The sequence below is a fragment of the Zalophus californianus genome, chromosome 5 (assembly GCF_009762305.2).
Source record: "Zalophus californianus isolate mZalCal1 chromosome 5, mZalCal1.pri.v2, whole genome shotgun sequence".
In the NCBI taxonomy this organism is placed as follows: domain Eukaryota; kingdom Metazoa; phylum Chordata; class Mammalia; order Carnivora; family Otariidae; genus Zalophus; species Zalophus californianus.
Genome location: NC_045599.1, coordinates 14,589,955 through 14,604,180, shown reverse-complemented (window position 1 = coordinate 14,604,180; position 14,226 = coordinate 14,589,955). Strand labels below are relative to the sequence as shown.

The 14,226-nt window shown below is 46.4% G+C and overlaps 1 protein-coding gene across 3 annotated transcripts in view; it reads right to left on the bottom strand.

Moving 5' to 3' along the window:
- The window catches only part of TNFAIP8 (TNF alpha induced protein 8), a 112,059-nt gene that overhangs the window by 35,275 nt on the left and 62,558 nt on the right, over nt 1-14,226 (bottom strand). Inside the window, exon 1 of one of the 3 annotated variants that reach the window (XM_035727828.1) lies at nt 1,537-1,719. The exons of the other annotated variants lie outside the window; for them this stretch is intronic. Coding sequence (XP_035583721.1) covers nt 1,537-1,609 — 73 coding nt within the window. The 5' untranslated portion in view covers nt 1,610-1,719. Of the gene's footprint in view, nt 1-1,536; nt 1,720-14,226 lie in introns of those variants that run through there. 3 annotated transcript variants of the gene reach the window in all.

Below are 14,226 nucleotides of genomic sequence, written 5' to 3'. Positions count from 1 at the left end.
GGGGAACATCCAGAGAGCTGGGCAGGAAGGAACAATGTGGAAACTAGAGGAAGGAATACATTACACACTTTGGGATACCGTGTTTCCACCTCCTCCTTTCCCAGAAGAAAGGAAAAACACACTCAGGAAAAGAATACCAATTTAAATGTTACTCGTACCTACACAAAAGTTCACCAGGCTGGATTCTTTCAGCCTGTTTCCTATTTGCCTTCGACTACTTTTGACTTACCATAACTTGCTGTTATAAAGACAGAAAAGGCATCCATCAGCACATAGCTCCAACAGGACAGAGGCCACAGCAAGGAAACATTCATCCCCCAAGCTCCACATCAAGCTCAAAAACAATGCTCCTGGCTGTCGTTTTTCTTCACCACAGCCTTGTATTTCTATTAAACAAGCCTCTTTTACGGACTGCTCCCCCCACACTGCATAATAAGGTAAACACCAGCCCACAGAGACTACATTATGAAACACAGAGCTTTACTTTGGGAGGGAACTCCATAGCAGACAGAAGAGGACAAGTTCCAAGGGATCTCACTACCTCCTCTCTACCAAGTGGAGAATGTTGGGGCTCCTTTCTGCTCCCCCCACCCCCGCTCCCAGCAGCTGCTGTGACTGACCTGAAACTTACCAGTTTCCCAAGAGGCTACTTGAAAAGAAAAGGAATTTTCATAATTATGAACAGTCTCCTCTCCTACTCTGTTAATTTTCCCCAACTATCCTCACTCCCACCCACTTACAAGAGGACTTTTGTATACATAAAGTTTCAGGAAACAAAGCATACAAACACTCAAACACAAATAAACTCCCCGAACTAACACCAGAGTATAATTGTGTTTTGGTTGGAGTTTTTCCAGCCCTGTCACCCACCCGTTCTCTGTTAGGAGTAAATGAAACCCTTTGCCTTGGCAAAGGTAGAAACAGACAAACTCGCCTCAGTTGCAAGCTGCACAAGGCGCCCCTCCTATCTTTCCGCTGCCTTAGGCCCCCAACAAAATGAATTCACTGCTGAAAAGTCAGCAAGGGGGCAAAAAAAGACAGCAAAAAAACCCACCAACCAACCTATTCCCCAAATGAAGATCTTTCACTTCTCCCCCTCACTCAGCTTCCCCTTTTAACCGGAAACACAAGGAGTTTCCAATTTCTGAAACCTTTTTCAAGGGACCCTGGACTCTTTGGGCTCTTCCAAGGGGAGTCGCTTTAGGCTGTCCTGATGCAGGCAGGCAGCGCTTTCCAAAGCACATTTTGCATTCCGTTTCGTTTCCAGATTAATCTACAAAGCAGCCTTCCGTGGGCTGGCTGAACTAAGTCCGAGACTCTTCCTCCTCTTGTCTCGGAAAGGCTGCAGGGTGAGAAGGCTCCAGAAGGGCTCCGCAGACTCCGCTATGAGCTGCGAAGACGCAAGGCGAGGGACAAAGTACCCACCGCTCCCTTTAAAATCCCCATCTGCGCCCCTACTCCGCCTTTCCTCCACATTCCTCCGCGGGATCTTGCCCTCCCCCCCCCCGCCCCCGCCCCGAGAAATCAGACTCATACCTTCCTTGGATTCTTCTGCTTCGCAGTGCATGGTGGCAGGGTAACCGGCTGCAGGGGCGATTACCGCGGACATGTACTCGGACGAGCTGCAAGTTCGCCCCGAGGCCAAAACCCGCGCACGACAGAAAATAAAAGGAAGGAAAGCCACTAAAATCAAAACCTCCGCGGGGCGGAGGGCTGGTTCTGGTGCAGGGATTTTCAGGGGGAAAGTTCTGCAAGAGTGACGAATCGCGTCTCAGCTGGGCGGCGGGAGTCCGCCCCCGGGGCCGCGCGCCCCGGCCCGTCGCGGGGCGGAGGCGACCTGGCGCGGCTGGCGGGGCTGGCGGGGCCGGGGCGCACGCAGGTGGGCCGGAGGCCGGGACCGCAGCCCGACTCTGCGCCCAGGCAAGGCCGAGGGGCGCCGGGGGCAAACGTGACCCGGACGGGCTACGCCTGGGAAATAAATGTGCAGTAAGGAAGAAGGTCTCACTCCTCTGAGCGCGCGCGGCAGTCGTACATAAATAAGAAATACACACGCGGTCAAAGAAACGCCTCTGGATCTCTGCGTTAACATTTTTCGGCGCCCATTTAAACTTGCCTTGTCCTGGGGGATCTTATACGCCTGAAAAATAAGGATCTTCAAGCTGCTCCGGTTTGTACGTTATTTTCGCAGGAAAGTAACATGGATATCGGTCCATGTGGCTGGAAGGACCAGTTTCGCCAGGCCTTTTGAAGAAAGTGGGGGCGGCCCCCACCCCTTACCTTTGCACGGGGAAAGCAGACAAGGCGGCTTACTCAGCATAACCCGGGCGAGCACTCTTAACTCAAACCGCAGCCCCAGGCGCACGAGCCCCTCTGCAGTTAGCCCCAGGGGTGGTCCCCGGAGGGAGCGCGCCCTTCCCTCCCCGCGCCACTCGCAACAGCAACCGGGGATAAATTCCTTCCAAACGCCAAAGGCGGAGGCGGGTGTTCGGCTTCTGAAATGCTGATAGAATAGAAGGTCTGCAGAGCCTGGGGAAGACAACTCAGTTCCTGCCCTCAGGTCCTGTCCCCCAGGCTCTTACAATCGGCCGCGAGGTGGGCGTCTTGACTTGGCGAAACTTGGGTTTTCTCTTCCGAGGAGCGAGGAACAGAGCTGACACTGATGGACCTGTCTTAATCGGGGTATTTTGCAAAGCACTAGTTCTATCACCAATTTAAGGCAAAAGATCCTCTAATAACGCACCTGAAAGATCGATTAGGGAATTGTGAGAAAAGTTATATTTTTTTTCCCTAAGTTTATTTCCCAGCGGCTTTCTTTTTCCTCATTTCCCATTTTTATATGGGCAAAAAAAACAACCACAAAAAAACAAAAACAAGGGTAGACACTAGGATATAAATTTAATGAAAAGAATGCACAAAAGATATGGATTTAAAGAGCCTGAAAGAAAATTTATCATTTTTATAACCTTGAGCAAATTCTTTAATCTCTCTGCCCCTTCCCCCGCTTCCCTCACAGGTAAAATGAGGATTAAAAGTAGTATTTGCTTCACAGATTTGTTTGGTATAAAATAAGGTAATACAAGCAAAAAAGGATTTGAAAACCATACGTACTGCAGATTATTACTAACTCTTGCACCATTAAAAGTAAATTTTTGTAAAAGATGCTCAGGTGTTTTACTTCAATATTGGGTTCAAACGGGAAAGAAGGATTTATGCAAGTCACAAGCAGTCAAAGTGATTATAAATATTAATATAAGGCCTGAATAGTAGATCACTTCCTATTACTGAGTGATTCTAACATGCCTAAAACCCCAACCTGACTTATCTCAATTTCACTGAAAGGGCAGGATGGTAGAGGGAGACATAGCCAATCAAGAAGAGAGAAGGGGAGAAACATCTGGAAAATATCAGTGTTGCGGAGCCTCCTGTAAAGCGACCTCACCACAAAAAGGATAACAATGTGCACCCTTCTGAAAGTCACAGTTAACTGCGCAGTCCCTCTCGTCACACATTCTGGGTCAGGAGCAGCGAAAATGCATACCTTCCCTCAGTAACCTCAAACTTCCAAAGGAGACGTGATCATTTTGAACCCAGAGAAATGCTCCCTCACCAGGAAGAAGCGACCTTTCTGGTCCTGTCCAAGGCATCATTCTGGGAGCCCTCCCTCCCACACACATCATCTGCCCTTGCCCTCCCTCCCCACAGCCCAGATGTCCACAGATGGCTACCAGGAGCCCCACCTCAGCGGGGCCTGTGTCATACAGATAAGATAGCTCCCATTCAGCTATAATTGGACTAAGATGCAACACCTTGTTCAAGGTGATGATTATGCAAATTCAGACAACCCAAATTCCAAGCCCCATCTGCTGCACGCAGGGCTCCCTTTCACCTTCTTCCTTCAGAAAGGGCCCTCCTCAGAATTATTTATTAAATGTCCTTTTGCAAGTCCAGTTACGTACAAACCACATGAGATGTGCTAAAATACATGCCCCTAACGTTTGGCTTGTTTTCACACCCGATTCACACAGAAAAGCCTTCAGGTTAGCCAAGGAGAAGGACTGCTGAATGAACAGTCCCATTCCTGCCAGGTCAGCCTTGTAATTCATTTTAGAGTCATTTTAGAATCTCCATCTTTGAACACTCACCCGATCCTCAGGGAACCTGGAAAAGAAAAACTTCTCTAGTATTTAAATGCAATCCAGCAGTCACCTTGGGGAAGGATGTCCTGATCTAACTCAACCGCAAGGAATGCTCAGCTTATTTTAAAAGACTGTATGTAGACAAGGACGCTCCTCAGTCGCCAGTATAACCTTGGGCAAACAGCACCGTTCCCAGCCTACAAAGTGAAGCCAAAGGACAGCTGATTCTCTGGGGCTTGCTTTCCTCTCACTTCCGATCTACGATCTATGCTCCATCAGTCACCTCATCTTGATTTTGCTCCGCTTTTGTTCCAAAGGGGATTAGTCGCTTTTAAGCCTCCAGAGAATAATGCTCTAGTACCTTATAGTCATCTACCTCCTGTACGCGGAATCTGTTCACCCTTGAATATTTAGAAATACTCCAGCTTGCTTTAGACTGGCAATACACTTAGAAGTTGCACCAACAATCATTATAGACCAGCCGATACAAAATAGCAATTAAGTTAGCAACACTTGTCAGTTAATACCACACTGCACTTACATACTAGGTTGAACTTCTATGCGTGTGGAACAGTGGATCTCCCTGCTTCTGTGCCCAGATGGGAGAGGTAAAATGGTGCCTAAGAGTCTGATGATCTTTTTCATTCATTTGGGCATTATCAAATATGTATATGTATCACATGTGAATGGGACCTGTTTATCTGGAGCTTACTGGTATAAATTTGGTAATTATTTTTTTGTCAGAGAGAGAGAGAGAGAGAGACGGAGCAAGCAGGTGGAGCATCAGAGGGAGAAGCAGACTCCCCACTGAGCAAGAAGCCCTATGTGGGACTCGATCCCAGGACCCTGGGGATCATGACCTGAGCTGAAGGCAGATGCTTAACGGACTGCGCCACCCAGGTGTCCCTAATTTTGGTAATCGTGACCACAGATCTAAATAACTCAACCTTCCAAGTGACCTTGATTCTAAGGAAGGTTTATCAAAACCACCCCTTCACTGAATTTTATCACAGAGCAGCAGAAAAATCTCTTAAATTATACCTCAAAAAAATGCCCTTTTTAAATTAAAGAAAGAAAGCCTGGACTTTGGGGTCTTTGGCTCAGAGCTGTCCAGATGTGTATTAAGAACAGGAAGGTCAGCAAGTTTTCAGACTCACACAAATGAAAAGACCAGCAGAATCGAGGAGAGAAGAAGAGGTTTATTCAGGAGGTAACAAACTCTACTCACATTCAACAATGTTGTAAATTCTCTGCAGTGAAAAATACTACGCATCTGTATAAATGAGTCAGACCTACCCTCCCAGGTCACAAGAACGCCAGGTCGTAACAACATGCACTGTATTAATACTTTTTATTTCTACCCTGCTGACAAGAGGCTGACTAGGTACACATGACATTTTAGGTCAGAAAAAAAAGTTGTCTACTTAGCATAAAAAGTGGCTTTCTTCTATTTGACTTTGAAGCTTTCCTCAACTCTTCTTATATTACTTATGTCCACACCCTTAAAAGTTCTTTGGAAGGGGCGCCTGGGTGGCTCAGTAGGTTAAGCTTCTGCCTTCAGCTCAGGTCATGATCCCAGGGTCCTGGGATCGAGCCCCGCATTGGGCTCCCTGCTCAGCGGGGAGCCTGCTTCTCCCTCTCACGCTCCCCCTGCTTGTGTTCCCTCTCTCGCTGTCTCTCTCCCTATCAAACACATAAATAAAATCTTTAGGGGAAAAAAAAAGTTCTTTCGAAGACTCCAGTGGTCTATACAAACAGTTGGCTTTCGGTCTCTCTCCTCACACACAGGGAAGGGCTGTGTTCTCGGTCTCACCTGGTTGGGGCTGCAGGCTTTGAGTCCTTGTTATTCTTCTCAGACTCTTCTGCATTTTACCTTCCGAAAAAGAGGTGAGGCTACATGGGTGTCTCTCCAGAGTCCTCTCCTCCCCGCACCCGGCCGTGGTGATCTTGCTCTCCTTGCCTCGAGGAAATTTTTATTTACCCGAAATGGAGAAGGGAGCACTCAGATGAGAGTGGAGGTCACTCATGCAGCTTCTCAGGAGGCCAGGCGCCCAGATGCTTAGGCACTGCTGGGTGCTGGGATGAGGCTGGGGAGTGGGAGGGTGGGGCACAGAGCTCCTGCAAGTCAAGAACGATCTGCCAACGTTGAGTGTGGCCATGGAGGAGGGAGGAGAGCTGCCTCCCAGGGCCCTGCGTTCTACCCCGGTTGACACCTTCAGCAAATCCTTCATCCTCGCCAACGCTCGCTCCGGGTGTGAGTGGATAATTCTGAGGGAGTGGGAAGGAGTGCTGAGGTCTGAGGTGAGCGCGGATGGAGACTACAGTACATCTGGGATACACCTGTTTCCTCGGCTTCCATTGTTTGTGTTATTTTTCTCCTAGGAAATCTTCCTTGCTCAAAAGTGCTTAGCAGATGATTAAACACACACACACACACACACACACACACACACACTCAAAATCAGGCCTGAAAATATTATCTGAAGAGTGTATGATGCATGGTCTTTCTTGTATAATATTTAGCAATGATGCCATGCATTTACATAGATTTTAATTAAAAAAAGATTTTATTTTATTTAAAGATTTTATTTATTTGTCAGAGAGAGAGAGAGAGAGCACAAGCAGGGGGAGTGGCAGGCAGAGGGAGAAGCAGGCTCCCTGCTGAGGGACTCGATCCCAGGACCCCGGGATTATGACCTGAGCCGAAGGCAGACGCTTAACCGACTGAGCCACCCAGGCATCCCTAAAAAAAAAAGGTTTTATTCAGACTTCCCAATGATCTCCCTTGGGGCAATCATACCCATTTTACAGATATGTCATTAAAGAAAGGGAGGTTATATGATTTGCTCAAGATCACAAAACTAGGGAGTGGTGTTCTTCAGACTGCAGCCAATGCAGTCTAGGCGTCCTGCGCCCTCTCTCTAGACTTTCTGACTCTATAAAACTACTCACGTAAAATTCAAGTCCTTTATTTTGCAGAAGGGTACCTCAAAGACGGCTACAATGGGAGGTTTCCAGAGTTTGAGCCAGAGCTTGCATAGACTGTTCAACTGGCTCTGTCTGAGGGCTTAGATCACAGGTTCAAATGAAAGTTATTCCACTCCGGATATTCGATGCTTTACATACACTATAAGTTCAACAGCTTCCATTTATTCAGCTACATGAAACCACTACCATTTTTTTTTTTTAAATTAAAAGTTCGGTCAGGACCCTAATTAAAGCTCCTGGACTATGAGGCTGCCAAGAGAAGGGAAAAGACCACCAGGCTCGGTGGGGGAGATCCGGGCCCAACCACCATAAACCCCGGAAGGACTGCCTCCTGTTAATTAGGATGGTTTTGTCCTGTTCCTTCTCCTCTCACTTTTCTGCTAAAAATGGGCAAGCCAGGGGCGCCTGGGTTGTGCAGTCGGTTAAGCTACTGACTCCTGGTTTCGGCTCAGGTCGTGATCTCAGGGTTGTGAGATTGAGCCCCGTATGGAGCCCTGCATCAAGCCCCACGTGGGGCTCTGTGCTCAGTGCACAGTCTGCTTGAGATTCTCTCTTCCTCTCCCCTTCTGCCCCCCACCTGCTTGTTCTCTCTCTAAAATAAATAAATCTTTAAAAAAAATTTTTTTTTTACATGGGCAAGCCACTGAACGTCTCTGGGCTTCTGTGTGCCCATTGATAAAATGGGGTCCATGGCCACTTACTTAACAGAGGAGAAACAATAGTGAAATGAGGCAGGAATGGGACAAAGCGCTGAAAATTCTGAAATCCCGCTTCGACTCTTTCCCGAATACTTTTTTTTTTAAAGATTTCTTATTTATTTATTTGACAGAGAGAGAGATAGCAAGAGCAGGAACACAAGCAGGGGGAGTGGGAGAGGGAGAAGCAGGCTTCCTGCCGAGCAGGGAGCCCGATGCGGGGCTCGATCCCAGGACCCTGGGATCACGACCTGAGCCGAAGGCAGCCGCTTAACCAACTGAGCCACCCAGGCGCCCCTTTCCCGAATACTTTTGCGAATGAGGCCAGGTTGTTTTAGGTTGTGGGACATGTATCTAGAAGCCCTAAATGCCTTTACACCTTGCAGCAAGGAAATAATTCTTTAACAAGATAAAGATAGATTTGGGGGGGGCAAGAGCAGGAGGGGCAGAGGGCAGAGGGTGGAGAGAATTCCAAGCAGGCTCCACATTCAGTGTGGAGCCGGACGCGGCGCTCGATCTCATGACCCTGAGATCATGACCTGAGCTGAAACCAAGAGTCACTTGCTAGTGATCATCTCTTTTCTCTTCCGTGGGCTCACGCTAAAGCCATAGAAAGTGCTGCCAAGACAGGTTGGTTAATTGCATCTGAGGAGTTAAGAAGCTTTATTCTGGTTTACAAACAAAATATGAAATCCACAAGGAAACAAAAGTCGTGCTTCATATGTGGAATTTGGACCATACACACACTCCTGGCCTGAGATCCATTTTAAAGTCTAACCTGCTCCAAGCTGTCCTGATTTGATTTTGACACTGAGTTTCTGACACGGGTAGAATGGCTATTAAATTAACATCACTGTTTTAAGAGGCAGAAAGGCTGGTAGGCGGAGCTCCAGGGCTGGGCAGGCTTGCCAGGTGAAAGCAGCCAGGGCTGAAACCCTACAGACAGACTCAGCAGGTGGTAAAAATGTGAACCAAAGCAGAACTTATCCAAACAGGCTTTTCGGAAAGCGGGGGGCTGTTCTGCAGGTAGCACTGAAAGGCATGGGTCAGTTTTTCCACTTGAACAGGTCAGGTTGCAAAACTTCAGTCATTCTGCTTCTCCTTAAAGAAGAGCTCTAGAAATATGTAGTATTTATGATTCACCAAGTTGGAGACTTCACCAAAATAAATACTTTTTTCTGAGAAGCTGCTAATATGAACAGGGTGCCCCTTTAACGAGAAAAGGTCTTACGAAGCCCATACCTTTCCCAACAGAAACAGAAGAGCACTAAAACTCAAAAGCTTTCTTAATCTGAGATCTACTCCAACAGAATTCTGACTACTGAATTCAGCAAAGTGCCATCAAATTCCATTTAACTTTCTCAATTTTAACTACGTGCAAGCAGCCCGAAAGAGAGAAAACGTTAACCATATAAATGCATCTGCTACCATTCCATATAATGATTTTCTGCTGCAGGGCGAGCCTGAGACAGAGCTAGGAATTGGCGAGTCCCTCCCTGACTCTCATCTCTGTACGGGTCTCCTCACACGGTGAGCATCTCATGCGCTGATGGTGAATGTTGTATTTAAGGCTATTATTTATTTTCACATCAAAGTGCCTCCAAAGACAAGCCAACTATTTCACCTAGCAACCCATTCCAGTGGTGGAGGAAACAGACAGTAAGTCTTCTACTTGCTGGAAAGTGATATGTTATTCTCCAATCTGGTAACTTCCTAAGAGGTTTTCAAAAATAACATTACCCCAGACAGTTTTGACTTTGCCCGTGACTCTTCCGTCCTCTTAACCCAACTGGCACCTTAGATTCTCACATGTTAGAGTTGTTGAAACAGACTCATAATTTTAGCCCCAAGATCCCCAAATTGAATGCTGTGGTGCTGAGGGCAAGCTCACAGGGGTGTCGCAGGATATTTTAAATTTTTGAGGAAAACAAAGCATTATTCAACATCTCTCAGAAACTGTATGAACTACTACTTCAAGCAAATTCACAGTGTAACATTAGATTGTGCTACATTTCTTCTGATGACATCATTTCTTTGCAAAGCTAGGCTGTTGGCAGTTACTGTGATAAAAAGCAAGTATTATATTTTAAAAGTACGTAAGACAGGAAATTAGCATAGTGAGATCCAATCTGATTTCAAGGTTTGAGAAGTTGTGAGTTGGCCAGTGATCAATTTATTGCCCAACAGCCCCAAATTCACCCTTCATCACCTGCTTTGAGAAAAGAAATACGGGACTTGGAATATATTTTCTCTTTCGCCAGCCAATACAATTCTAAGCTTTGTCAGTGGGGGGCACTGTGGAGACATTACGGGAAGGAAAACATTCCCCTCCTGGTTCTGGTGTGCTTTTTCGAGAAACCTCCCCATAGATAGATTTCCTCAGCATCCTAGAGGGGGGTTTCTAGCAAGTTCTACCAGCACAGCATTATGGTAACTTCTCCGCCATCCAAGATGCTGTAGCTGGCCATCCTCTTCGATCAAGGTCTGGTGTGGAACAGGGAGATGCTCACGCTTGGTGCTCTATCTTGAACCCATGGTAAGTGGTTGCTCCTTACATTAGCTATTCCTCTATTCTTTACAATTCTCTTCACTGGCTAGATAGTCCTCACTAAAGTTAGTATTTCTTTTGATTGTTTTATTATTATTAATTGTGGTAAAAGGCACATCACATAAAATTTGCCATCTTAATCATTTTTAAGGGTACAGTTCAATTGTACTGAATGCTGTTACATTGTTGGGCAACCCTTACCACCACCCATTTCCAACTCTTTTCATCTGCAAAACTGAAACTCTGTACCCATTAAAAGCTAACTTTCCATTCTCCCCTCCGCACAGTCCCCAGCAACCACCATTCTTTCTGTCTCTGAACCTCTGAACCGTAGACACCCCATATAAGTGGAATTACAGAGTATTTGTGTTTTTGTGTGTGATTGGCGTATTTCACTTAAATGTCCCAAAGGTTCATCCATGTTGTAGCTTGGGCCAAAATTTCCTTCCTTTTTATGACTGAATGATATTCTATTGCATGTAGATATCACGTATCACATTTTGTTTGTCCATTCATGGACCATTCAATGGGCAACTGGGTAGCTAGCCCCTTCTGACTACTGCGAATAATTCCACTACGATCATAGGTACACCAAGACCTGTTCAAGTCCCTGCTTTCAGTTCTTTGGGGTACATCCCCAGACGTGGAATTGCTAGATTGTACAGTGATTTTCTATTTTTAATCTTTTGAGGAGCCACCCACTATAGTGCTAGTTCGTATTTATTTATATTAAACTCTCCTGTTCCTATTTTCGTGTCTCCTGATTGGATCCTGGCTGAACCACGCAAGGCTCAGCAGGAGCACTCATTCTACTAGTCACTGTGGTGAAGAATGAAATAAAAACAACATTCTTTTTTATCTCTCGATTTATATGTATCATGTTTTCCACACAGCTACCAGGTTATTAGTAGAGAGATATATAGTAAGTTATTTAGACCTAAGCACTTAATAAATGGAACTGTGAGGTATTCCTTGTGTCCAAGAAAATGATGTGAAAATAATACAGAGACACTAAAGGGTCCATGAGTGAATATTGTCAGGAACCTTTGCTCCTGCCTACACATTTTCGGTTGCCAGAAGGGCCTGTCCACTTGGATGGCTCCTTATGTTCCCCCCCTCCAGGAGTATCCTTCCTTCTGAGGGCACAGACAGACCCCCTCACTCCCACCAGCAGCGACACACACACATATACACACACACACACGCACACACACACAGCATCTTGATTTTCTTCACAGTATCAAATTATTTCTCACGGAGGCAACAGTGGCTAGATACCTACCATGGTCCCCAACTTAGGCTGCTCTGTCTCCCCTTATTTCTAATCTCACTAAGTCCCACAGTCAAAATGTTTGCTTGACAGACCTTCTTCCCTCCATTCCTACGGCTGTTAATCAACCATCATCTCTAGCTGGTATAATCTAACAGGTTGTAAGCCCATTTCCCTGCAGAGAGCCCGGGGGGTGGACACTTCACGTGTCCACAGAGGCTAGACAGAATAATCTGTGCCTGCCACTAGTCCTGGCTGCCTCGGCCCCTGCACCCAGGGAGACACAGAGATCCACAGGCTGAGGGTTGAGACCCTCGGGATGCCGGCTGGAGGACCACCCGCTCCCCCAGAGGGCGAAGGCAACCAAGCACAGAGGCAGGACGCCGCCGCCACGGGCAAAACCATGAATGCACAAACCCCCAACAAGCAGAAATGAATGATCTGAAAAGTCCTCATTCAGAAACTTCGACACTTGTTTTGTTTCATTCACTGGAAATTACTGGAAACAAACATTACAGCGAACCATGACACCTTTGCAGCCACAAGCCACCTTGTGGGAAGAGCGGCTACCGCAGGTCTATTTTTCCTCCTACATTACACCTTTTGTTTTTTTTTCTGAACCCCTCCCCAAACCTTGCTCAGGTCTTGATTCCTCCAGAAAGCCTATGGAAGCCCACAGTGAACCTACACTTCCAGAGCGAACTTCTATAATGCTGAAAGTTGATCATCTTGATGTCCGTTGTCTTCTCAGGCTGATTTGTAAGCTATTAAAAACACACGATTAGGGGCACCTGGGTGGCTCAGTCGTTAAGCGTCTGCCTTCGGCTCAGGTCATGATCCCAGGGTCCTGGGATCGAGCCCCGCACTTGGGCTCCCTGCTCCGCGGGAAGCCTACTTCTCCCTCTCCCACTCCCCCTGCTTGTGTTCCCTCTCTCGCTGTGTCTCTCTCTGTCAAATAAATAAAAAATAAAAAAAATTAAAAAACACACGATTATACCTTGTGGGGTTTTTCCCCCCTCCTTTTTAAGGAGAACATGTTGGAGGCTTCAGAGGCACTATAGCACTAATAAAATCATCATTGAATCAGTTCGTAATATTGAATTATGACAACATGTAAGGATAATTTTAATTTCCCCTTACCTCCAAAATACATTACAAGGAAATGCATACATAAATCTCTGTGCCCTTCAAAGAAAGAAACACAAAAAGAAAATTTGCATTACATCTCAAGAGCTGGCGTGGGTGATCTGCAACAATCCATAAATCTGTCAGGTTTACAAAAAAGTCCATCAGATAAAGAGCCAAGAAGAAAATAACTCTGACAGCTGCAAACCTTCTGTTTTACAACAGGCACAGAATGCACGCACTTCCTTTTAACATCTTCCTAAACACAGAGACCAGCAAAGGCAAACATCCTCACCCCCCCCACCCCCCGTTGAAGCCCCTGGAGTCAGGGCTTCAACTAATGGATTGTGCTTATCTTTACAGACGCAGCCTTGCCAGCCACCCAGGAACCAGCCCCGCCCCCGCCCCGGAGTTGCCCTCGGAACCACTGATAAGCGGGACTGAACCCAATTCCAGTTCCCTGGATGCAAGTTCCAGGGCCAGCAAGGTACCAGCGGCAGCTGCCCATCTTCAAAGAGCAGTGACCTCGCCATCCTCAGAATGGGAGTTTTGTTTCCTTTAGGTGAAAAACGAACATCCAGCACTGAGCCACCTGAATATATATACTAATAAGTCCCAGATGGGAATTCCAGGCACCTCTTTACTCAAGGCATGAACGGCTCTTGGGCGATAAACATTCTATTAACCCAGTGTCTTAGGAAGGAGCTCCCCCTCGGAGGCTGTTTGCATTTATAAGACGCTGTGTTTTCTTAAAGCCAACCTGGGATCCATTGTTGGCGTAAGACGTACTTAATTTTGTCATCTGTGTGCTTAATGGATGAGATTAACCTTTGAATGTAAAAAGGCAGAACCTTGGGTGTCCCAAATATCCTGTTATCTGGGCCAGGGGAAGGAAGCAATATTCCACTTGGCCATCGCCAAATTCTGAACCAGCAGCTCAGTTCAGAACCAAATGATGTTTATGTTTATATTCAGCTGTCTTAAATTATGCCTGTCTTATGCCTTGTTTAGTGAAAAGCAGATATTCTATGCAATCTGTTTTAATGCATATGTCTATGCAATGAAAAGCTGTGGCTTTTGTCACATCAGGCATAGTTTATCAAGCACCTACTACATGCTAAGTCTCGAGCCAGGCACATTACAGAACACATCTCCATCTTACCACATCTCAGCAAGGCGGTGCTTTCTAGGGCTTGAAGTGTGTCTGCATACATTGCCACTGATCCTCATTAACAATCCCGTAGGGAAGAAATCTTGGGTATTATTGGCTCCATTTGCTTCTGATGAGGATACTGATGCTCAGAGACATTAAGGGGCTGGACCAAGGTCACTTAGAGAGGACTGAGACTGGAAGGCGGGTCCTCTGACCTCATTCTGTGCTACTTTCCCCCACCCTATACAGTCTGTGATTGAGCAGAGCACCAATAATTTTACCTCAAGACAAACATAGCATATGCTCCACCA